The sequence below is a fragment of the Branchiostoma floridae genome, chromosome 14 (genome assembly GCF_000003815.2).
Source record: "Branchiostoma floridae strain S238N-H82 chromosome 14, Bfl_VNyyK, whole genome shotgun sequence".
NCBI classification, from domain to species: Eukaryota; Metazoa; Chordata; class Leptocardii; order Amphioxiformes; family Branchiostomatidae; genus Branchiostoma; species Branchiostoma floridae.
This window is the reverse complement of record NC_049992.1, coordinates 504,770-529,774: the sequence shown is the minus strand read 5'-3', so window position 1 is coordinate 529,774 and position 25,005 is coordinate 504,770. Positions and strand designations below refer to the sequence as shown.

The 25,005-nt window shown below is 41.8% G+C and overlaps 1 protein-coding gene and 1 long non-coding RNA gene across 2 annotated transcripts in view; one reads left to right on the top strand and one right to left on the bottom strand.

Moving 5' to 3' along the window:
• The window catches only part of LOC118429858 (ski oncogene-like), a 57,442-nt gene extending 38,778 nt beyond the window's left edge, over nucleotides 1-18,664 (top strand). The window contains exons 2-7 of the mRNA XM_035840484.1: nucleotides 2,131-2,336; nucleotides 4,751-4,831; nucleotides 8,343-8,566; nucleotides 13,307-13,466; nucleotides 13,866-14,025; nucleotides 14,395-18,664. Of these exons, the coding sequence (XP_035696377.1) occupies nucleotides 2,131-2,336; nucleotides 4,751-4,831; nucleotides 8,343-8,566; nucleotides 13,307-13,466; nucleotides 13,866-14,025; nucleotides 14,395-14,853 (1,290 nt within the window). The 3' untranslated portion in view covers nucleotides 14,854-18,664. The remainder of the gene's footprint in view (nucleotides 1-2,130; nucleotides 2,337-4,750; nucleotides 4,832-8,342; nucleotides 8,567-13,306; nucleotides 13,467-13,865; nucleotides 14,026-14,394) is intronic.
• A 2,249-nt stretch (nucleotides 18,665-20,913) lies between these two features.
• LOC118430831 overlaps nucleotides 20,914-25,005 on the bottom strand; it is a 4,770-nt gene continuing 678 nt past the window's right edge. Inside the window, exons 2-3 of the long non-coding RNA XR_004832899.1 lie at nucleotides 23,878-23,879; nucleotides 20,914-21,173 (exon numbers count right to left, since the gene is read on the bottom strand). This is a non-coding gene — a long non-coding RNA (uncharacterized LOC118430831). The remainder of the gene's footprint in view (nucleotides 21,174-23,877; nucleotides 23,880-25,005) is intronic.

Genomic DNA, 25,005 nt, shown 5'->3' with positions numbered 1-25,005 from the left:
GGGTTCAAAAGACCACTGCAGAAGAGACATGAAAAGTATATATGTGATTATGAATGCAGGGCTCGAAATTCATTTTTGGGATTAGGTGCACTAAACAAATTGGGTGCACTAAAAAAAATTTGGGTGCACCACTTAAATTTAAGTATTAACCTAGTAATAAAACTTCTTATATCAAATTCTTAAGTCAAGTACCATGACAGACATTTCCATCATCTTTCTAACTTAGATGTCAAGAATATGATGTATACTAGTATACTTTTATATCTTTACATACATAAACCTAAGAAAATAATTGGGTGCACAGCTCCAATTTTGGGTGCACCTGGGTGCACGTGCACCCAGTATTTCGAGCCATGGAATGGCATGCAATTTGGAGATTTCATTAGCCTCCTTCACCGGCCTCTCTGGGAAGCTTGGCAATTTTTTTTGGGGGGGGGGGGGGTGGCGGTAGGTCGATTCGCGATTTTTAACCGGGAATATGCCGGGAAACGAAATATGCCGGGAAAGGAATATACACCGGAAAGCTTGTACGGGCTAGGCGAAATCGGCTTCCCAGTAGGCCTGCTACTCTTCGGTATCTACAAAGGCAATAAAGATTAAGAATGCCTTTCAGACGGCCAATTAATGTATTCGCGAGAAGTTATTCACACTGCCGCGAGAAGTAATTCACACTTCAACGTTAATAGTGCACGGCCACCCCGAAGCGTGCCACAAACCTACGTAACGTTACCGGAAACCGTGCACAGACTGCCTGCCTTTGTCACTTCCAGAGTTACAATAATTGATACAACGGGTTTGAATAATTGATACACGTGCAAAACTTACATTTCAGATCAGTGTAAAACATTTTTTCCAGTGGGTTTAAAACATACTTTCAGACACCATCGATGATCCGACTGGCAATCTGAATGGGGAGGGGGGCGAGAGTTACGTAAAAAGACGGTCGCTCGATCTCGAAAAATACAAAAAACGATTTCCCACACGTAGTGCAAACAAGCCTTGCCTGATCAGCAACAAGGGCATGAAATGGCGAGATGACGATGACCATGGTGAGTTCTCTGGCAATCGACGGCAAAATCTGATAGCAGAGCGACTTGCCTTGGTCTGTAGCAAGGCCAAGAAAACAATCATTGCCTTCGCAGACCGCAGCAATGGCCAGGGATTGTCCTTCCCTCAACTCGGGGAAGCTCTTTCGTACATGATGGGAAGTTTCAGCGGAGTTTTTCTACGGTAAGTACTCGTTTTCAAATGAGCCGTGTTTTGAAATGCGTGACCCGACGACCGTTACAAAGTTACGGTCATCGCGCGACGGGGTGTGTGCCGGGCTGCCAGTGCTGGACGCGTTTATGACGGGAAGTTCGCACATCCATACCAAATGGTGATAAGTGTTTTTTAATAGGGCTTTGTAGATACCGAAGAGTAGCAGGCCTACTGGGAAGCCGATTTCGCCTAGCCCGTACAAGCTTTCCGGTGTATATTCCTTTCCCGGCATATTTCGTTTCCCGGCATATTCCCGGTTAAAAATCGCGAATCGACCTACCGCCACCCCCCCCCCCCCCCACCAAAAAAATTGCCAAGCTTCCCAGAGAGGCCGGTGAAGGAGGCTAAGATTTCATAGGCTTTTTATAATGAAGCACACATTGTGTGTGTGTCTGTGTGTGTTTGCACATATCTTTTTCTCCTGTTTTTACACTACAGTTCTTTCCCCTCTGTCACATGCCTTTTTTTCTGGGACTAAGTCAATATTTAATTCTCTAATTTGTAAGTCTTGCAGTAATTATTGTACAATGTCAGAGAGATTCTTAAATAGAAAACATCTTTCATGTTCCTAAAAAATGTCTGAAAGAAATATTCAAAAACGTCTTGGACATTCTGAGACAATGTCTGAAAGAATTCTTAGAAAACGACTTGACTCTTGGACATTCTGAGACAATGTCTGAAAGAATTCTTAGAAAACGTCTAGAGTCTAACTTAATTTCCTTATTTTCTTGTTCCCACAGTCTGGTTCCCAGGACCAGGTGGCAAGCAATTTATATATATATTTAATTCTTGTGCGTTACACTAACAGCCAGTAGGACACATTGTTCATGAAAGATTCTTATGTACTTTCTTCCTGTCGTGTTTCCGCAGTCGGGTTCCCAAGACGAGGTTGCGAGCAAGCGGGCGCGCAGTGACGAGGCGATGAAGTTCGCGATGGGACACGACGCCATGATCACATCGTCATGGACCGCCCTCCATGGTCACCTGACCCCCATCCAACGGCTGTCTGCCTTCAGACCCTGGTCTCCGTCATCCATGGCAGAGGCGAAGGACCTCTACGGACGAGTCGCCATGAGGTAACGTCTTAAAGACTTGTGCATGATGTCTTAAAGATTCTTATGAAACATCTTAAGATTCTGGTATGATATCTTAAAGATTCTTTTAAACCATCTAAAGAGTCTTCTATAATGTCTTAAAGTCTCTTACATGATGTCTTAAAGATTCTTACAAAACGTCTTAAGATTGTTCTATAATGTCTTAAAGATTCTTGCATAAAGTCTTGAAGATTTGAAGTAAAATGTCTTAACGATTCCTAATAGATGTCTGATTCTTTTAGGATGTCTTAAAAGATTTTTATAAATGTCTCACTCTGCAAGATTCTATATAAAATGTCTTAGATATTGTTACATGTCATCTCAAAGGTCCTTATGTAACGGTAACATCGCAAAGATGCTTTTAAAACGTCTTACAGATTCTTCAGGAGGTCTTAATAGTTTCATATAAAATGTTGACTCAAAGTTAAAACTTCTTGGTTTGAGTCCCTGACAATGTCGTGCCCTTGGGAAAGGCACTTTCCTCACTGGGTGAAAATGAGTACCTTGCTTGTCTGGGAAAGAGAAAGCTTACACAAGTGTGTTTGCCTATAGAGATAACCTAATTAGCAGTTTTAGATTACAAAACCCACAACTCTTGTTAATTAGCTGGTAACTAGGTCACACAGCCAGTCGTGCACGGGAAGTGATGATGTCACTCTGCTAAAAGATAGCATCCAAACGAACCTGTCTTTTTTTTACCTGATGTTTTACAACCACAACTAATGAAAATGTGTCATACCTAAGACGTTTTCCTATTGAAAATTGAGATTTCAACCAAAAAACGATGTCAAAGTCTACATGATTTCTGTATTACAAAATCCTTAGATAAATTCAGAAATAAGCAGATACAATCTCTTAGTCTTACCACTATTTACTAGAAAACACTGTCAGCTATACAGTATTATATATTACAAGTGTTGATTTTACCGTTACATAAAACCTTGACAGACATGCTCTAAAAAATGTGGAAAATCTTGACACACACGGCGTATCTTATCCGATACATGTTTGCGTGAGCATTTTGTCTAGCTGGTGTCTATGTTTTGTCTCCGTGTAATCTCTGTAGTCATAATAGCCTGTACCAGCTTCCTGGTAGCGATAGCATGCCGTGGCCTAATTCTTCTGTCAAGGAACTTCGCAGACTTTTGATAATTGTTGAGTCTTGGAGTGGGTTGTTTTGACTATCGCCGTGCTTCGGTATTCCGATCCACTTAGTCACAAAAGCTCCCCTCCCTTTACATTTGTTATAAAGAGTAAGCCTTTCACTTTGGAGGTTAGGCCTAGGAAAAAAATGTTGTGTTCCCTGTTTCCCTACCTACCCTAGAAAAACCTGCCAAACCCTAGACTTTTTGGGTGGGTGGGCAGTGGAGTCACATAGCTTCCAGATAGAATTTTTATTCAGCCTGCTTCCTATTGAAGTAAAAACACTGCTAGTCCTATCTAATGAAGGATAAATGTATCTATCATGCACAAAATTAAAGTTTGACATTGAAAGACACTTAAAGTGACCTCATGCATTTCAGTTTACTTTGTTCAACTGTGTTGTAATATGTCTCACTAGAGTTTTGTTGGCCAGCCTGAAAAAAAATTACAAGAAAAAAATCCAGATGTATATATCTACCTTTTTCAGGACTGAAAACACAACTGTTACATTTTTTCCCTGGGCCTTGGTACTTTGGAGGTTAGCAAAAAAAATTGTTGGAATGGGAGCAAGGTCGTGTGGAATGTAAACCGACCTTCAGACAACATGGGCAGATTAGTGCAGAGAAGATAGTCAGATTGTTCCCTGATTGGGCCAAACAAAGTTATTCCCTCCGTTCACGGCATATTTGTAGAGAAATTAAATCAGCAAAGTATACCTCAGGCCAGTCCAATTCTTTTTTTTTTTTTTTTACATTTTGGAGCAAGAATAAAGCAAGTTGAACCACCTGAAAACTGTGTATCGGGCAGACGTAACAGTTGAGTTGCACAGTAGAAGGCACAAAAAGGGAATTTAGCCGTTAGAACATAGTTGTAGCACAAAACATGTTTTATCTCAAACTGCCCCTTCTATGATCAAGAGAGAAAAGAGCTCTTAAAAGAAGCCACCAAATTCTATCCTAATCTCTCCACGTTTACAAAAAGAAAACTACTCTCCTTTTAACATCGCAGAACCACACATTACAGAAAAAGTGGGATCTTTCGTCTTCCACTGTCTCAGAAAAAGAAGTCAAACCCAATAAGTTACAACTAGTTTAAGTTAGACTAGAGAAGTCGTTTACTATACTGTTTACCATTATTTGTATGTCATGTTTGCCACTTGTAATTAGCCCTCGGGCAAGAATTCGCAATAAAACTTACATGTAATGTTACACATTGTAATGTTACATATTCATGTTTGGTTGTGTTTTTTCCAGGCTGCCGCCCCCTCTGCTGAGTTCAGGACCTCCGGTTCTGCTCCATCCAGAGAGAGTGGTGCCTTATACGGGCATGGGCAGGTGAGTCCAAACAACCACGCTGTACAGGTAGATAAATAGAGAATACAACAAGGTGTGGTCCGTATCACCCGAGTTACAAGCCAGACCGCGGGGCGGGTCGCCCGAAGGCCGGAGGGTGATCTGATCCGCGGGAAGGCTGGGACCGGCTCACCTGAGAAAACACATATTTCGATGCGAAATGCATCAGAAGGTCTCGTTCCGGTATTACTCCGCGGGTGGGCACGCAAACGTATTCCCTCCGAAATATGAATGGGGCCCCAAAATCGTGTGTTTATGTAGATGATAAAATGCCTTTTATCGCTCCCATGTCATATCGAAGGATTTGAGATGAAAGGTTGTGTATTTCTGACAGGATAGGGTGGAAAAGTTTCGGCATTCGGGCGATTCTCGGACGTGTACGTTTGTTTGTCCTGAGTAATGCGGTAAGCGGGTCACTGAAGGAAAGCCCCACTTTCTGGGTAGTATTTCTGTGCAGTTATAGATATTATAAAAATCGATCCATCGGTCAGATTTTGAGGGTATTTTTTTTATTGATTACTGGATAAGTGCTCTTGTAATAGAAATTAAAACATCTCCAGCAGAACTGTTTCTTTATTGGATTTTCGCCCATTAAAGTTGCATAATAATACGTTGTTTTAAATGAGACAGCAAAAGTCCGGAATGAGACCAGAAGTTGAGAAAAGATTGTGTCCTCAAAGAAAAAAATTAGTGTGAGTAGAATTGGAGCTGAACAGGTTTTTCTTATGCTCAGGTGCTGCTTATTTGGGCAGGTTAACACTAGTTCACCTTTATCCGCGGGGTAAGATATATCCGTTGTTTTTCAAAACAGTGCATTTAGGCACATCAAGTCGACGGGTGGTAGTTTTAAGCTGCAATGTACTGAAAATATCGCAATTTAGAATAACGTCTGTCGATATCCCCAAATACCACGTTTTTAAAAGCAACGGATGTAGGTTACCCAACGGATAAAGGTGAACTAGCGTTATATATTCCAGAATACAAAAGTGGAAGATGGAACATTCAGCAGCATTGCTTGTGCCAGATTTTACCGCTAGCAGCGTATTCGACGTCCCCATTTTCACTTCTTTCCAGGCAACAATATGACCGTGCAATGACCTCCATCCCCTCGATATTGATTAGAATTCCTGGCCTGCAAATTTCCGCCATAGCATCCATCTCAACCAATCAGAGGCTCCGTCTACAAGCCGTTATCTCGTCCCAGTTTTCCGAGCCGGCCGTCGCTCGTTTGGAACCCCTCGTGACTGCAATTGTTCTAAGGCCTAGGGAAAAAAATGTTGTGTTTCCTGTTTCCCGACCGACCCTAGAAAAACCTGCCGACCCTAGCCTTTTTTTGGGTTAGTGCAGTGGGGTCACAAAGCTTCTAGTTAGAATTTTTATTCAGCCTGCTTCCTTTTGAAGTAAAAACACTGCCTGTCCTATCTAATGAAGGATAAATGTTTCTATTATGCACAAAATTAAAGTTTGACATTGAAAGACCTCATGCCTTTCAGTTTACTTTGTTCAACTGTATTGTAATATGTATCCCTTTGTTTTGGCCAGCCCCGAAAAAATTACAAGAATAAAAAAAAAGATAATCCCTACCTACTGACCCTATTTTTTTCAGGACTGAAACACGAAACACACCATTTTTTTCTAGGCCTAAGCCTTATGAATGTGCATAGTGCGTCATGTTTCCGAAATTGCTGCATTACGAATTTCAATCACGGGTGTGTGGGCATATTTAGGGTGTGGGCAAATGTAACAAAAGTACATCGACCTCTTTTGATGCAAAACTACAAAATAGGAATCCAAAAGTAAATCTTACATTCTTAAATTCTATGCCTAAACTAAATAGTAAAGGCAAACATCAAAAGAGGCAAATCATTGCTTTCGGTGTCTTTGTTAATAACAAGGTGATCTTTTATGTATCATTTTTGCATCGGAAGAGTTGTCACTTCTACATGTATATCCAAACCTGTCTTTTAAAATCTGTTATATTTAGGCAAAGAAATGTGAATAATGGGAAAAATTTATTATACAAGACAGCGTATCTAGAGCATTCCATTGCAATGTGGAAACCATGAATATGTGTCCCATGTGTGGCTGTAGAATAGTTTCAAACATGAATCAAAAACCTTGTTTAATTTTCCCTCCTACTGCGAAATAAAACCCATCTTGAAGTAGTAAGTGAATTTCCAGTAATAACGTCACGCTCCAGAAATTTTCAGCGTTACGAATTTCGGACGCGGGCGGTATGAACGATGGCTGCGGCGCGGTTCGTGAGTAACGGCCGAACTCTGCGTGAACCTTCCGTGCATCAGCGCCCGGTTACACCCCGCCCGGTTACTCCCCGCGGGGATCAATTTACGACCATCACCAGACATTCAGCAGACAGCCTCGTTATTCGGGCGGGCCTAATGTTCCCGTTCCCATGGCAACGGCTGCCGGGAAGCCCCATTCTGTCAGAAGAGTGATGTTGGGATCAGGGCGCGGCCTAGTCGATTGGTCGGTTTTTGGATTTGACAAAAATCAATATGGAACTGGAAGATGGGGATAAAAACAGGTGTGAGGAGAAAACTGCGCATATTTTGGTAATGAATTTCTCCTTACTGACCCAATATTAGGTACCAGTAGACCCCGATCCAGTTACGGTGGCCATTCTGGATTTTACGTGGTCATCTAGGTCATTGCACCAAAACGAGGCTGGCCCTGATTCGAACATCACTCGGTTGTCAGATTTGACAAAAATTAATGTGGAACGAACTGGAGGATTGGCATGAAAACTGATTTTGAGGAGAAATTGGTGCATAATGATTAATATTTTTATTAGATTGAGTTGTTTATTTGCATGTATGGAATAATTGAAATTTAAAAAGATACACAACATGTGAATACACAAGTTGAAGGAGTGACATGAAAACCATCACACCACAATTTTCTGTTTTTCTTCTCCTTTCAGTTCATCAATATTTGGGGCTTTTTTTTTGTTGTTGATAAATGTGGGGAATTGCTTTCTAAAATATTGGGCCAGCAATAAGAAAGTCAGTTTTGCATTGTTTCAGATACAAGAACTACAATGTATGTTCTGGACTACACGTGTACAGGGCTCGAAATACTGGGTGCATGTGCACCCAGGTGCACCCAAAATTGGAGCTGTGCACCCAATTTTTTTCTGTGGGTGCACAGGGTGCACCCAAATATTTTCTTAGGCCTATGTATGTAAAGATGTCAATATACTATTAAACACCATATTCTTGACATCAACATAAAAACATAATAGAATGTCTGTCATAGTACTTGTTTAAGAATTTGAAGTTGGAATTTGTGTTCATCGATCTTTTCAATGCCCCAAAACTGTTGTGATATTTTATTTTATTTTATGTGGTGCACCCAAACATTTTTTGGTGCACCCAATTTTCAGCAGTGCACCTAATCCCAAAAATGAATTTCGAGCCCTGGGTGTAGTTAATGTTAGATTTGAATATTAAACAGGAATTTTTCTGTGTTGCAGATACGACAACTATGTTCCGCCCAACGTTGCCCTGGCCCCGACGAGCAGCCAGCTGTCTGGCAGCGCGCAGACGGCCGTGAAGGTCGAGGAAGGGTCAGAGGTCGCGAAGGTCGAGGAAGGGTCAGAGGTCGCGACCTCCACAGGTGAGGAGAAGCATCAGCAGATGATAAAGAGAGAAGTGATGGAGACGGAGGGAGGATGCTCAGAGGAGACGGAGCAGACAGGTGAGGCATCTTAGATGTACTTCTTAAGTCTCCTTAAGAATTTAGACAGAGCAAGCAGGTGAGGCATCTCTAAAAAGATAGTCTCATTACTATTAGTTTTTTTTCATGTACTAAGAATTGTTTTATTGTGCTGTCCATGTCAAAGTCTGTATTGTCATTGTCTCTGTCATCATGGCTAGCCCTTTCTAATAGCCACAAGCTAGTTGGGCAGCTCTGGCTGTGTGTGATGAACACCCAAACCAATAAATGAATAGCCTTATGTAAGGGCAGTGGGTTGTTACCCACTTTGTCAAAGGCACGGTATTGGAAGGTGGAGCCAAACCCTCTCTTTCCTCTCCCTTAACTCCCTAACCAAAGTCAGGTTCCGATTTTTACACCTGGGTGGAGTGAGGCAAGTGACCTTAAACTATCTAGAATTCTTTAAACGTCTTGATTTCTTTTTGTTCTGAAAATAAAATGTCAATAGAATCAAGAAAATGAGACCGGAGGTGTTACAAAACGAGTTTTGAAAAATGACAAAGAAAATCCACCCCTTGCAGACAGCCAATAATACAGATACTTGTCTCCTGACAAGTCACAGATCGGCAGAAAGTCCATACCTGCACAGGCGTGCCCTGGTTCATTAATCACCTGTCGCAGGTGAGGCAGTGATGGACGAGGTACCTGTATATCTCAGGTGTGCAGAGGTAACAGAACTGCTGGTAGTCGTATATCAATGCCAACGCAGCCGGCTACGTTTATCCATCTTGCGCTCGGAACGCCTACGTCGCTCTCACCCAGGAATTAGATTCCCAGAAAACTAATTTTGTAGTCTGCATGGCTGGAGATATTGGGTACAAAATTCGCACTTATGTGCGCACACAAAAATTGGAACTTTACGCCTAACTTTTGACTTTTCGTTCGCTGTTGCACCTAGAAGTGTGGGGTTACGTACGTAATAGTTTTATTGTACACTAGTATACAGTATATTCTTGAGGTTCAAGTGTCAACTAAAAGTAAATTGTGAAATTAGATTTTTTTCTGTGCATTGAGATTTTTATCGTAGAAACACCAGTGCACCTAGTCCCAAAATGAGTTTTTAAGGTACCTGAAGACGTATTGCCTTCACACCTTGTAATGTCTTAAGGAAGGAAGATTGATGAGAAGCAGTCATGTGATCTGCCCAAGGAGGGCTTTAATGAGAAGAGACTTATTCCAGCTGGAAGCTCTCACAAATCTTTCTCTTAGGCTGTACCAAGTCGATTCCACGGTGCTTGGAACTTTTGAGGGAGAAATTCAGTCAAGGGGAAAACTACAAGAAAGGAAACCTTTGCTAGCAAATACTGTAAATGCATTTAAGTTCGCAGGAATTTAATTTTGTGGTAGCGGGAAAAAGGACTTTTCGCAGTGGTTTCAAGTTCGCGGTAGCAACATGCACTACCTATAGTCTCTTACTGCAATGGAAAAATGTTCGCAGTGGTTTTAAGTTTGCGGTGAAGCAGCCACCGCGAAAAAATGCGAACATTAAACCACCACGAAAGTTTCTGCATTTACAGTACATGATGTTCAACCATAAGATGGTCTAGCCTTACGAACAGCTGCTGTGTTTATTCCTACTTCCTACACATACATGTATATGTTGACCAGCCCCTCCAGCTCTGGCCTGCCACTTGCTGTCTTTTGGTTTTATCCCAACCTCTTGCTCAGTTTTCTCTAGAATGTGTACGAGAACCGAAGAATGGAATTAGTATTGCCGGAGATCTGCAGTGATGCCACAAGACTAACTAGAAAGCTGTCACTGCCTGTATACTGTATACCCTAAGGATCGTTGTAGTGTATAACCCTTCTCAGCTGCAAGCAAATTACTTTCTTCTCACCCCATGATCGAGCAGATGATATGTAGAATTAGAAAGCCCCAGGGCCTCAGAAAACTGGCAGATTTCTGCTTCCGAATTTTGACATTTCAAATAAGAAAATCGAATTATAGATATTCGTCATGATTTCATCTTCAAAGAAAGAGTTAATTTCTACAGCAGCGAGTCTGCTTTCCACTGATTTATAGCAATACAATGATAAAATTTCTGTGCTGCTGACGTGTCTGAAAAGATTCTTAGATGGTTTCAACTCTGTGTTAATGAATTTTTGCACCGCAGACGTTACAAAAATCGAGGTGCTATGCATCTCTGAAAGGATTCTTTGATGGCTTTTCGACTCTATCTACTGCTGAGATTGATTTTCGCACAGCAGACGTTATTAACGAGGTGCAGTGAGATTTACTCCCACAATCTTGACGTTTCATCGCTTTCAGGCAGGGACCAGGAGTCAATATCTCAGGAACGTGGGAGTGGGTAAAACCCCACAGGAGGAGTCACATGCCTGGCTGTACTGAGTCTAGGAGGACTGTCACGAAATGTCAGTAATATCCACAGGCACTGTCGATTTCTCCTGGAGATGGAAATATTAGATACTTGCTAATGGACTCTCCGAGTTTGCCAAGAGTGTGCTGAGGACGAAACGTCGTGAAATATACTGGCTACTTCCTGTAGTTGAGCTGAAGGAAGGGCACTTAGGCCACACCAATTTGATTTCTTGGTTCACGGATTTTTTCATAAAAAATATGGAGCAAGAGGGCGAAATAAATATAAAAATTGTAATATGGTTGGGGTAAAGGTAAGGGCTAATCCAAAACATAAAGAATAAAAAGTTTTCAGCTTGAAAAAAGTACAAAAACACTATTACTGTACAGTAAAAGCACCTGTACCCACACTTTAAGGAGCTTGTAATATAAAGGCCAATTTGCTACACCAGAAATTGGTGAATGGTTTCATTAATGGTGAAAATTTGCTGATTGGTAAGTTTTATTTTTATTTCCAAAAAATAGGAGCGAGCGAATCCGTGAACCAAGAGATTAAATTGGTGTGGCCTAATTTCTTTCTGTGGTTTTCTGATATTTGAGAGCAAAAATAGAGCAAATGGGGAGGGCGGACTTTCCCCCTGTCAAATTGTCCTTCCGGTGCAGATATTTCTTTTACATACATACATGTAGAACCAACAAGTTAGATTCGTGTAGCGTCACTTCAGTGTGGATCGGTTGATGATTGTAATCTAAGCTCCATTAGTTCTGTTTTCGAGAATGACAGCCAGAAATGGGAGTGAATAGTGTAGGAATTTGTACTTTTTAACTTTTGTACTTTTAGTCGAGAACCAAGAAATTAAATTGATGTGGCCAGTGGTGAATGTATCAGATAACAACAAAAAAGAAAACATCAGAAATATTGGCCCCTGTTCCCTTATCATCCCTGATGGTGTAGGAATTTGTACCCCAAAATGTCCAGAACCACATAATTCAACTGGTGTGGCCCGTTGTGAACAGTACTTGTGTCCTGTATCTGATGACAAAAAGGAAAACCATCAGAAGTATTGGCTCCTGTTGTGTCTCCACCCTGATAGTGTAGGAATGTGACTGATGGTTTCAACCTTGGTCCTTTGTGATACCAGAGACAAGGCGATCTGTCATTGTTTGGGCGAGTCCTGACGGGGCGCAAATTAGAGGACCGATTCTGAGGTCTGAGGCTTTTAAGCTGGTGTATCCCAATTGGAGACATTTATATCATTGGGAGGGTTGTCACGTGTGCAAGCTGAGGTCCCCTTGTTTTATCATGGCACATAAAAGATGCATACCTTAAGGCCGCTGAAAAAGTAAGTTTTGTTTCCTGTCCTGAAAAAAATTAGGGTTGGTAGGTATGGATTATCTTTTTAAAGTTATTTTTGGCAAAATATCTACAAGATCAAAAAACAGTTATGGATCTCTCCACATCGATCCCAGCCAGAGCAAAACAGGTCTGTTAAAGTTGATACTGACATTGAAGGTCTCATTCCTGTATTACTCCGAGTGTAGTGTCTAAAGGAATCCGGGCGAAAAAATTATCTGGCCCTCAAAGCGTGGTTTTAGGTGGACCATAAATTCCCATTAATAAACCATAACTGATATGAAAAGGAATTTCGATGAAAGCTTGTGTATTACTGGCATGATCATGCACGAAAGTTTCGTGACCCGATCGATCCTCGGACGTTTACATTTATTTGTACTGAGTGCTCCGGTCAGGCTCCGGGTATTGAAGACGACCTCTAGCGGATAGTGGCGAGGTGCATTTTGAAATGTGATAGAAATCGTTGCGTCGGCTAGATTTGGGTGAAAATTTTTTGATTGTCTAACAAACGTGTGTGCTTACAATAGAAAGCAAAACATCTCCAAATAGACTGTGTTTTAATTGGATTTGCGGACATAGAAGTTGTGTGTTAAAGCATTGAATTCAATGGGGCGATCTAATTGTGTAATGAGACCTTGAACATGACCTGAAATCTCACACCGTATGTCTCTGATACATTATCTCGACACTAACAGAATTTAATCTCTGCTCACAGCATCCCAGCCAGGGACAAGCGAGACCAGACAACTGGAGCAGAAAATCTGATAAAGTCTATACAAAATCTTACATGGAATGTCTTTAATACATTTTCTAGAAGATTCACTGACAGAATTCATCTTTCTTCGCAGTATTGTCCGATTAAATCGAGACGCAATCTCACACGAAATGAATGTCTTCCACACATTATTTAGGAGATAGACAGAATTTAATATTTCCTCACACTATCCCAGCCAGAAACAAGCGAGAGAAAACGGCCGAAGCAAAACTTGTCCGTTAAACTTAACGCTGAAATTGAAATCTTACATCAAATATCTTTAATCTTTCCCCCCAGCATCTCAGCCCGAGACGACCGAGACGAGACAGCCAGATCAGAACATGGCGGCCGAGGTCGACATGTCAGCGCTCAGCGCCGCGGCGAATCCTCCCGCGGCCACGATTCCCGTCGGCACGATTTCGGGGAAGGAGTCAGGGAGCGAACTGGACAGCTCTGGGTAAGACAAGTTTTCAAAAATTCTCTTGTCCTATCGGGCAAGTACATAAAAAATTTACTTGCCCGAACCAAATTTTCACTTGCCCGACATTTAAATTACATTTTTCTATGTGTTTTCACTTTCATAAATTTTCACTTTTGTTAAGAGACCATGTCTAGCGAAATAATAGACGTTAAACGAGGACAACAACAACAAAGTCTATGTCTCTACTGGCTTAAAAATGACATGGTCAATATAGGCAGGCATTCAGCCCCATGTGCTGTCACACTCAGTGGTAATTTGAGCGGGTCACATCTGGAAATTCTTACTTGCCTGACGTGGGGAAGCACTTCTGCTTGCCCGAACAGCACTTTTACTTGTCCGGGACAATCGGGCTAATGGACTTGTTTATCCCTGCAGCTCCGTGGAGCAGGAGCTTGAGCTGGTGCGGAGCGCGCTCGACGGAGGCTGCGAGAGTAAGGAGGCGAAGGAGAAACTCCTCCACGAGCTGGCCAAGATCCGCATGCGACAGGAGGAGCGTCTTAGCAGCGCTCTCCAGGCCAAGAAGAGTCTGCAACAGGTGGGCCTAAGTCTTCTTCAAGACTGATGGTTTAAAGGAAGTCCTTCACAAGTTGGCTAAGATTTACTCGAAACAAAGAGAACGTGTTAACTGTACTTGTCAGTCATTTTTTTACTCATTTGTCAAAATCATCGTTATTTCTTCAGTCTTTTTAAGATAGAAATATCGACCTAAACTATATCTGGAGAGAAGCTCATAAAACATTTCTAGAATTTTGATGTTCAACTTTGGTAGCAGTTATTAGGATAGAGTTTTATACTTCTGTGTTTTGTTAGGCCACACCCATTTGATTTTCAGTTCTCAAGTACTGAAAAAAAAGAGAGAAAAAAAAGCTTTAACTTGTTTTTTTCTTGGAATCCTCTTCTCCAGGAGCTTGACTTCCTCCGAGTTGCTAAGAAAGAGAAGCTTCGTGAAGCAGCGGAGGCGAAGAGAAACCTTCGTAAGGAGATCGAGCGGTTACGGGTCGAGCACGAGAGGAAGCTACGCGAGACCAACGAGTCGAAACAACGGTTGAAGCGGGAGCTGGAATTAGTCCGGAGCAAGCGGCTCGAGAAGTTCGGAGACGTCAACAAGTCGAAGACGAAGCTCCGAGCGCAAATCGAAGAATTGAAGGAGAGAATGGCGGCGTTGGACGCGGAGAACCAACAACTTCGGCACGAACTCGAGGGGAATGGTGGTAGTAAAGAGGCCGCGCAGTTGCCGCAAGGACAGAGCGAGTCAGATAGCGTAGTCGAAAACCAGTCCAACGCAGAGAGCGAATCTGTCAATGTCGAGCTTAAGAACGAAAAGGTAGAGGACAGCGTGTCGTCACCCTCCGCCGAGTCGTAGGTCAAACTCGGACGAAAGTTCCGGCGACCCCTGAATTTTCGCTCCGAGCCTGAGAGTAGACGCGGGTGTTTTGTGTCCAGTGTCAACGTTACAATTGTAGGGTAAGGTATAAACGCGGCGGGCGCGGGGAAAAAAAAACACGGCATGGCGTCGTTCCCCGTTCGCCGCGCTCCGGTGCTAGAAAAGACTGAACGAACTGATCTCCTCCAGAAAGAGAGATACAGGATTACGGGTGTGCTAAACTGTTGACAGTAGAGACCAGTTGTGTTGGACAGTTTGCATGAATGGTGTGCTCTAAACGCTTCTGTTCGTACTTGGTGCTAGCCTAAGTCATGGTGTTTTGATATAAACCGACGCAGCTTTTTTCGAGTGACCGAACTCTCTCTCTCCCTCTCTCTCTATATATAGACAATTTCCACACCCTCAATGTGGAAAACTCAATCACCGTTTTCTATGATAATAATAGCGTTTTGTAAATTTTGTCTCAGACAACCCACCTAGTTGTTGTTGTTGTTGTGAAGCGCAACATGATCTGGCCAGGCTATTATGGGTTATCACATTCCAGTTATGACACATGTGATCTTCCATTCGTCGAACTCAGGGAAATGCACCCTGGGAAGTGGTGGACTTGAAATACCCACACTGCCCTCTACCTGTACGTGCATGAACGTGGTAAAGTATAGCAGTGCCACAGTTGGACCGTTCCATTCTGATAGTTTCTTATAAAAGAAAGGTCAGTAAATAAGTCGGGTCTCGAAAACTACTAGAAGCTCTCTGCTGATATACTTGTAACACTGCCATAGCTCGGAATACGATACCGTTAATGTATGTGTTAGGATGCCGCAAGTGCTGTATGATAACTCGCTTCGTGGGGAACCTTACCACCCCCGTCTCAATAATGGTATAGTCCACAGCAAGGAGAAATAATATTAAGATATGCCTTTTTTGGGGTTTCGGTTACAAGAGAAGAAATCAGGAAGATGAATTATGTAGAAAGATTTTGAGTTGTTATTTCGTTGGAAAAATTTCCCTCGATTTCCCCTTGTATAAAGAGATGCTAGGCACTAACTGTAAGGTATGATAGAAATGCCATACAACAGATATTGTATGTAAACTCTAATAATGACAATTAACATGAACAGTAATTAGCTATGTGTAAATTAATAGGCTATCAGAGGATTTATCTTAATGTAGTGTGTGGTAGGGTTGGAGAAAGTGTATTTTGTATGACGATGATGATGTGTATAATTCATGTTGCCGATCCACATTGTCCGCTATGATTGGTGGGGTACTGTGCCCTGTGTGGTCGTTAGTGTTAATTAATCAACGAGCACCCCAAGTCCTCATTACCTCCAGTGCGTGCGTGCGTGTATGATTGTGGATGCACGTGCGTTGATGTGTGTGTGTGTGTGTGTGTGTGTGTATGTATCGGCAGGGATCATTTTCAAAGTTGTTTCTTTTCGAAGGTTGAAAGGTTTAAAACAACACAGTGTACATGAAGTTGTCAAAGACGTTCAAGACTAGCGGACGCCTCTCGTGTGTCCGCTGTTCTTTCGCTACAATCAAACAGAATCCAAACCCAGTCTCAGGTTACAGTTAGTTAAACAGCCATGCAAGTTGTGAGCTTGTTCGTCATTCCTAGCTTAAATTGTTAGACAGTAGTCGAGGACAGTTGAGAAAATTTTTCCAACCACTTTCAGTTTGTTGTTTTCTAGAGAAACAAACCTAGAGAAGCAAAACTTGACACAGAAGGCTAAGAATGGGCCAAGTTCCGTTCCACATTGTTAAATGGAAAAGTAGTCATACAGAAATCTCTTTAAGAACATGTTCGTTATTCTAACGATCGCGCAGTCCTCAACTGGCTCTTCGATCGTACCTCATCTAGCAGCTGGAAAAGAGAAACTGTTGAAAGTTCACCAATGAAAAGAAGTTTGTTACCGATAGAAACATGTCATCTAACAAGTGAAATTTCCTACAAAAAAAACAACAACTGGGAGTGGGTCATTTATTTTCACAAATTTAATTTTAAAATTATTTCAAAATGTTTCAGTTTGAAACTTGATATCCCTAGATACCTCGTTTTTAAAAAGAATGGATATAGGTTACCCCACGGATAAAGGTGAACTAGCATTACCCAGGACCAAGGTCTAGATACCATCTCTCTAGGACCGGTACCTCTTGTATGCTTGTACCAACATTATGTAATAAAAGTGTGTTCAAAACTACCCAGAATGGTCCCCAACATTAAAAGACTCCATGAAAGAAACAGTGTTCAGCAGTTCAAAGGTGAAAGTTCAGAGGTCGCAGGGTACAGGTCCCTCCAACCATGGTGTGCGTGTGTGTGTGTTACTTCGGTGGAAAGTTGCAAAACATTGAAAGTGTTTTTGTTTGTTAGGCGCACTTATCAATGTTAACACCAAGTGGTGATGGGGGTGGGGGGCTTACGGCCTGGCACTTTCAAAGCATCACTGTCTGAAGGAAAGGTTTTTTTCTTTTTTAATTATTTGTGGATAATGATTGTAAAGTTTTAAGTTTGAAAATGCCGACTGTATGCCCCCCACATTTGACATTTGCATTCTTGAGTGTTGGATGTTAAAAGTAATTGTTAATTTTTTAAGTATTGACCCACTTAAACTTCAGTGTTTTGCAACTGACACCACATGCAGCTAGCTATGCTCAGGGGATATTGTATGATGTAACTGCTTTCAAACTTGACATTGAGCCCACCGGGGTGAGATGTACTTCCAGTTGTTCTAGATCGTAGGTAACGATTGTATAAATCAGCTCTCCTCTCGCAATGCTGTCAGCCCGGGTTCAAGTGGCAAATTGTCCAGTTCGAATCAACCCAGGCAAAAATTGAAAAAAAAAAAAAGATCACTGTGCAATTTCTCAAATCATTCTCACACTTCTTGGAACTTTGTAATCAAACTTCATACCCTATATTTTTTTGGCACCTCTCTTCCTGTAAACAAATATGGTTGCCATGGGTTACCGTGTGCAATGCATTGTGGGGTTACCCCCTGATGACCACAGTAGGAATCCCCTACTCTAGAAAGATGATTGACAGCTTTGTCAGACAACACTTGTTGCCGGGGGTGACAGCGCCTTCTTGACTGTGACTTGGATAAATTGAAGAATTAAAGTAAAAAAGGATGCTTGTATGATTGTTCGCAATTCCTCTGACGTGCGCAGGAGTGAGTGTATGGCAGTTACTGCCACCAATTTTGTGTAGCTTTTCTGGCTTAGTTATAAAAAAATGTAATAATTTCGTTTGTATACCCTAGGTATTAAGGAATGGAGGGTTCGAAGCCTATACTGTATATCAGTCAGACTTGTCACAAGTTTCTTTTAATTTGTTTGAATTTTTTATAGACTCGTAAAGAGGATTAGTGTACATGGATAGACGGTTGATGATACTGTACTGCATGATTTTTCACTGCAATCACGGTCAGTTTAGAACTACTCGCCTGTCTGAAACATAAATTTTAAACGCTGACTCGATCTACTGTTAAGGGCAGGGTAAGAAACTTAAGGTAAAAATTATGGTCAATGTTTTGCAGAAATGTGTTATGTACTGCATACAGTGATATTCAAAGAACATATATATACATAGCTATATATATATCTATATCTGTAACTGGCACAGAATGTATTTCGACATTTACTTGGTCTCATTTCTGCTGAATTGTGTTGGTGAACGGTGGCTGTATCTCGCCGCCAAACAATCACAGTATGCTTTTTAATATTGCATAATTATTTGACAGCAAGTTCTAAAGTTAAGCATTTTGTATATAAAGAGCTGAACTAAGCATGTTTTGGCTATCGTCTGTTTTAAATTGTTATGATTTCTACGCTTCTCTGAAGTTTGGCGATTGTAAGTTGGATCTGATGGTTGCTTAAGGCCACGTCAAGTTTAGTTTTTTATTTTTTTTTGGTTCTCAAGAAATTTTAGCTAAGATGAAAACATAAGCCTCCGAGCAGAATTTACCTCAACTTTATCCAGTAAAGAACTGAAGAAACACGTTTTTATCAAAGTTGAAGGCTCTGTGTTCATGTTGGTCTTCGAGTTATTTTTTTACTCTCAACCCAAGAAACAAAAACACCTTGATATGGCCTGGAGGAACTAGTTAAACTTGGTTGACTGACAAGGCTGTTCCTCAGTTTGCCCATTACCCTGGAGGCCATCCGGGATCGGGCAGCTAGGACCTACCCTTTATAAAAAAGGGTAGCGATAACTCCTTTGGGCTTAAACTCCCCCAGAGTGCTAATGTGAGATTGTCGGGCTGACTGCCTTGGCTCCCCGAACAAACCTCGCTAGCTACCCGGTCCTGTCTGGCTCCCAGGGTATTTGCCCATGTAAGAACACAGAATACATAAGAGCTGCATTGAACTTGGAATTCGTTTCACAATTTGCTGCCCCATTCCTCTTGAAACGGACAAAGTACTAATATATACTGACTAGTAAAGCTTTGAAAATTACAGTCAAGTTTTTTTTTTCCATATAGACAGGAAAAGTGCATCATATTGGTGCAGTATCACGCATCTCTGGTGAAACAGAAGTGAAGAATGTTGTGTGGACTTGCTTCAGAGGTCTACATGTATGATCGTACCTGGACTTGTAGCAGAAAGTAATATTTACCCAAAACCACACCAAGTTTGCTCTTGGTTCTCTTTTGGACTTTAGGGGATAAGATTCAGCAAAAAGGGTAGATGGAAACGAAGACGGAGGAATTGTTTTAAATTTTATCTTGACTTCACTCACTTCCCGAAAATGTGTACCAAGGTACAGAATACTCCTTTCCATTGATCTTACTGTTCAGCATTTTTTTTTAAATCCGTGAGCCAAAAAATTGAATTTGTGGGACGGTGTGACCACAGTGTGTGAGTGGCAAACGACAGGATAACATCCAAACGCTCACAGGCCGTTATCGTTTGGATGCTGTCGGAACGATGGTATGAAAAGTGGGCAAAAGTATCTCAGGAACGAAGGATGATGCGAGGGAATCAGAATTTCATTTGTGTCTTCGGACGTTTTTACTGTTACGTCGACTGGAAAAGCACCTTACGACTGTTTATTATAATCATACCTGTACAGAGTCCCTGCTTAATTAATTAATTAAGACATTTCTATGCACGCTGCTTGTAATTGGCTGTTTCTATAATGGCATTAATTAGTATGACTGTATGACATGTTTTCCGGTGGAGTTACAGAACTGCCAGTGGGTGTGATGGTCTGTGCAGTACGGAATAAAAACAAGAGTCGGTCTGAACGGATTTTCTTGTAGTCTGGCGTTTTTTTATCAATATGGTTCCTGGTTGTTTATTCGTTTTGCATACCCTGTAAACCGAATCATGGCGTGACACATCAGGTTTGTACTGTAGATACATTTAGATTCGCTGGGATTTAATTTCGCGGTAGCGAGAAAAGGACTGTTCGCGGTGGTTTTAAATTCGCGGTAGCACCATTCCCTGTAGGCTATAGTCTCTTACTGGCATGGAAAAATGTTCGCGGTGGTTTTAAGTTTGGGGTAAATTTGCAACGCGAAAACCGCGAATATTAAACCACCGCGAAAATTTCTGCATTTACAGTACTAGCTGCATATCCAGATAGACCAGGAAGGGCCCCTTCGATACGTGTTGTGGGTTCTTTTACTTCAAGTTCGACGGAAGTAGAAGAGAACCGGAAAGACGACATTCTCGCGAAAATGCAGAATGTTTTCCCCGTATCCTTTTGTCAAGCTATTCGCACACAGTACTTAACTTTGCCATTAGGTTCGCCCTATAGTAGGTATGGTGTGCAATTTTGGAAAAAAAAAAATTCTATCTATTTTGTTTTTGATCAGGTCATGAAGATAAAAATCATACTAATTGGCTCAACGCTCGTATCAACAATAATAGCTAATATTCAATCTAAGCTCTGATTGGCTACTGGCGGAAGAAGAAGGAAAAAGAACACCAAAACAAAAATTATGTTTTTACATCTTATCGGGGAAACCTACAACCATTGTCCCAAAGGCGTGATGTAGCTAGCCTAGCACTATTCTATCGCTGCTTCCATGGTAAATGCTCGGCAGAACTTCACTCATCTGTGCCTCCAATACGAACCTTCACTGCAAGAACCCGTTTAGCCACTTCCATGGAAGCAAATCATCCTTTTTTCCTCCACAATCCTCCTTCTAGGAGGAAGTTCCACGCTCAGAGCTTTTTTCCAAGAACAACTTCGCTATGGAATGAGCTTCCACGGACCTGCTTTCCCATGGGATACAATCTACAACTGTTTAAGTCAAGGGTTAACACACATCTTTCTTCACTATACAGTACTGTAACCCAAAACGTCTCAGTAGCTCCAACAGCCTTGTTTTGCGGTGAATTCTAAGTAAATAAAAATAAAAAACATAAATATCGGTAATTGGGCTATGTTCAGGAGATTGATGACCATATGTGCAGATAAGGATCGCGATACGGGAGGTCGCTTCGGCTGAGGAGGCAAAGACAACAACACGGTCGCTTTCTCTGGTAGTTTTGTTCTACCCAAGGCCAGAGCAAGTAAATTTTATGGATGACATCCGCGCGCTCATTAATTTTCGCCTGATTTCAAAAAAACAAACAAGAATTAGATAATAGATAGACGAAAATGGGTAAAGGTTGTGTTGTAACCTAATCATTGAATGTAGAATTGACACTAGAGACTCTGTAGCATTGACTGTAGTTGCAGAGGTGCAACTTGATAGATAGTTGTAAAAGTGGCACAACTATGGAAGCTATGAGTGTAGTTGCCAACATGGTTAATGATACCAGTCTACCACACTAGTGTCACTTTAACTACACTGGTGCACATCTTAAATACAGAAATGAATGCCTTGTTGGCTGTGATGCAATATTTTGTTACTTTAAGTCTTGTTACAATGTCTATTTTGAAAATTTGCCATCTTGTTTTTTTTTTACCCATCTTGTTTTTTTTTTCGCCCTATCTCATTATTTTTGCAGTCTGCAGAGGATGTCATCCATAAAATTTACTTGCTGTGGCCTAAGGAGAAAACATTGTTTTTGCTGGTGCGTGTTTTTACTTTCTCCCTCCCAGCAGAAAAGGCTTACGGAAAAGGCTGGGCTGTCTACCTGGACTGGCTATCACGTCAAGCTACTCAGATACCCCATTCATAGCCCCAATGTTTTTCCCTTCGCACACACTACTTTGGGGCGAGCCTAATGGTACAGTATTGTGTGCGAGTAGCTCGACACAAGGCCAGAAGGAAGACATTCTGCATTTTTGCAAAAAAAAGATGTTGCCTATCTAGGTTTACGTTATACTTATAGCGCGAGCTGCAGAGGTAACAGAACAAAGCTGAGATAGTTTTCACGGATAATTTTCTCTCGAACAAAATCTACAGGAAATACTCAGTAACGCATTCGTACTACTCATTCGTTGTTGTTACAGAGTATGAATTGCATGAAATGGGCGGACTGGGGTTTGAAAATAACGTAATTTAAAATTCGGAAACAACCGCTCGTTGACTTGATATCTCTGCATACCCTGTTTAAACAAACGGTTATAGGTTGCGCCGCGGGTAAAGGTAAACCTTGATTTATTCATGAGAAGCTCAAATCGGTCTGCAGGCCGCTTTTCATGGAGGTATGAGGGAGGTAGTGCTACTCGAAGCGTTTCGGTTTTGATTCGTGTGAAGATATCCGTGACATGGCTTCACGAGGACGAGACACCGACTTCTCAAGAAGTACGTAATGTTAGTTCACCTTTATCCGTGGGGTAACCTATATCCGTTGTTTAAAATAACCCAGGGTATTCAGGGATAACAAGTGGACGGACGGTGTTTGAATTTGCAGTACTTTCACAATATTACAGTTTGATACCACCGTCCATTGACTTGATATCCCTAAAAATTGTTGTTAAGAACAACGGATAAAGGTTACCCCACGGATTAAGATCAACTAGCTTTACCAAAAGCGGCCATAACACGGAGAGAAAAATAGCTAGCCAAACCTTACATCTGCTTGGAAATTACTGAAGCGTTTTAAGTCAACGTCCTAGAGAACGTTGCCCCGTCTTGCGTAACCGAACCAATCTAAGTCTTTTGAATCTCTGCACAACAGAATCCGAAAATCTAATTTCTTCTTCTTCTACAGAGGTCGAACCCTTTCAATCCCAACCCTGAATTACGAAACTTCGTTAGTAACGCGAGGTATCCTCTTCGCGTTCATGAATGCAAAAGTGTATCCGTCTTATCTGTTATAAAGTCTATAAGACAAGCTCTACCATGACTTGATTGTGTAGTCTAAGTCGTCCTCAGGCAAGCGTCTCTGCATCCACTCCTAGAAACGCACAACATGCCACAAACACGCTTAAAATGTCACCTCTTGCATAACCGAAACCTTAAAGTACTTTTAGAGACGATTTGAGGATCCTTGACCCTTTAAGAAATTCTCTTGTCTTCTTTATATAGAGAGGCCAAGCCCTGCCAATCCGGCACCCTATTCCCTAATCTCAAAAGCCGACCTGTAAGACCTGTTACTGAGTCGCCTTGTCAACCTTGAGAGCGTTGCCCCCGAGGCCGCTTGCGTAACAGGAGATTAGGAAAAGTAATCTAAGACTTTTGAGGCGCTTTAACTCTTCTTGAATTAAGGAATTTGAATCTGTACCCAAAATAATCTAAAAATTCAAGTTCTTTTTTTTTTCAAACTCAAAGAGGCCAAGACCTGCCAATCCGGTTCTAAATCATGAAAGCTCATTGGTGATGGAGTTTTCCCTATTCGCGGTCATCATCATGCAGAAACGTCTCCGTCTTAACTAAGACAGGTCCCTGCATATCTTGAGCGTGTAGTGAACTGAAGTCGTCCTTAGATGAACCCTTCATTTACTTAGCCTAAGGCCTACAAATCTAGTCCTAAATTAGGAAAGTTTATCAGTTACGGAGTTCTCCCTTCGCGCTCAAGCAAAACGTTTTGTTATACATGAACTGTACTCCTACGTGACTAATAAATCTCTTCAACGAAAAACGTCTCCGTCTTAACTTCTAAGGCAGGTTCCTGCATATCTTGAGCGTGTGTTGAACCGGCGTCGTCCTTAGATGAACCTTTCACTGCGCTGAAACTCCGCGCGTACGTGTACTTCACTGTTGACACGCTGAGACTTTAAGACCTGTAGCTGTAGGCAGAAGAAAATGGGGAGGTCTCACTGGCGGTAAGCCTGCCGCCGCTCTGTCTGAGAAGGGCACAACCCGCCGTACGTGCAAATACGTGCTGTCTACGTGACAATCTTTTGGGATCCGTAAGTGGTACGTACCGCCTCCGTACGAACACGTAGGGAATCCGACGGATTTTGGAGGACGCAGACACGCCGTAGAACTTTACATGCAGGCATAACTTTGTGTGCCATCGGGCTACGGATTCGCTACCGGTACGGGCGATGCGCGTGCCCTGTACAGCCTGAACGTTTTCAAAAAGTACGTGGCGGACGTGGCCTCCCAAAATACGTACGGACAAACTTAGTGCACGTACGGCGGGTTGTGCCCTTAGCTTTAGGCAATCTCCTGGGTATCTTGAGCGTGTAGTGAACTGATGTCGTCCTTAGATGAACCTTTCACACTGATGTGTGAAACCCCGCTCCTGTCATTGACACTGTCAATTCAATGCTTAACTATGGGGCAAAAATGCTCTCGGAAGCATGTTCGATGACCAAGTTTTTGACCTTCCCGATATCGTAGAAGGTTGAAATTTTCAGGACATACTAAACTTACTTAGTACTACCAGGAAATCCACACAAAATGACAAATAGATGTCAAAAATAGAAATTCCAGCCTTTCAAAAATGGTAATTGTGATAAAATTTGGGTGTGGGCCTCCCTATCCTGTGTATCACTGTTGACGCGCTGAGACTTTAAGACCTGTAGCTGTGGGCAGAAGAAAATGCGGAGGTCTCACTAGCGGTAAGCCTGCCGCCGCTCTGTCTGATATCCACTTAGGCCACAGCAAGTAAATTTTATGGATGACATGCTCTGCAGACCTAAAAAATAATGAGATAGCGCGAAAAAAAAAACAAGATGGGTAAAACAAACAAGATGGCAAAACAGACACTACAAACATTGTATCAAGACTCAAAGTGACAAAAAAAGGCATCACAGCCAACAAGGCATTCGTTCCT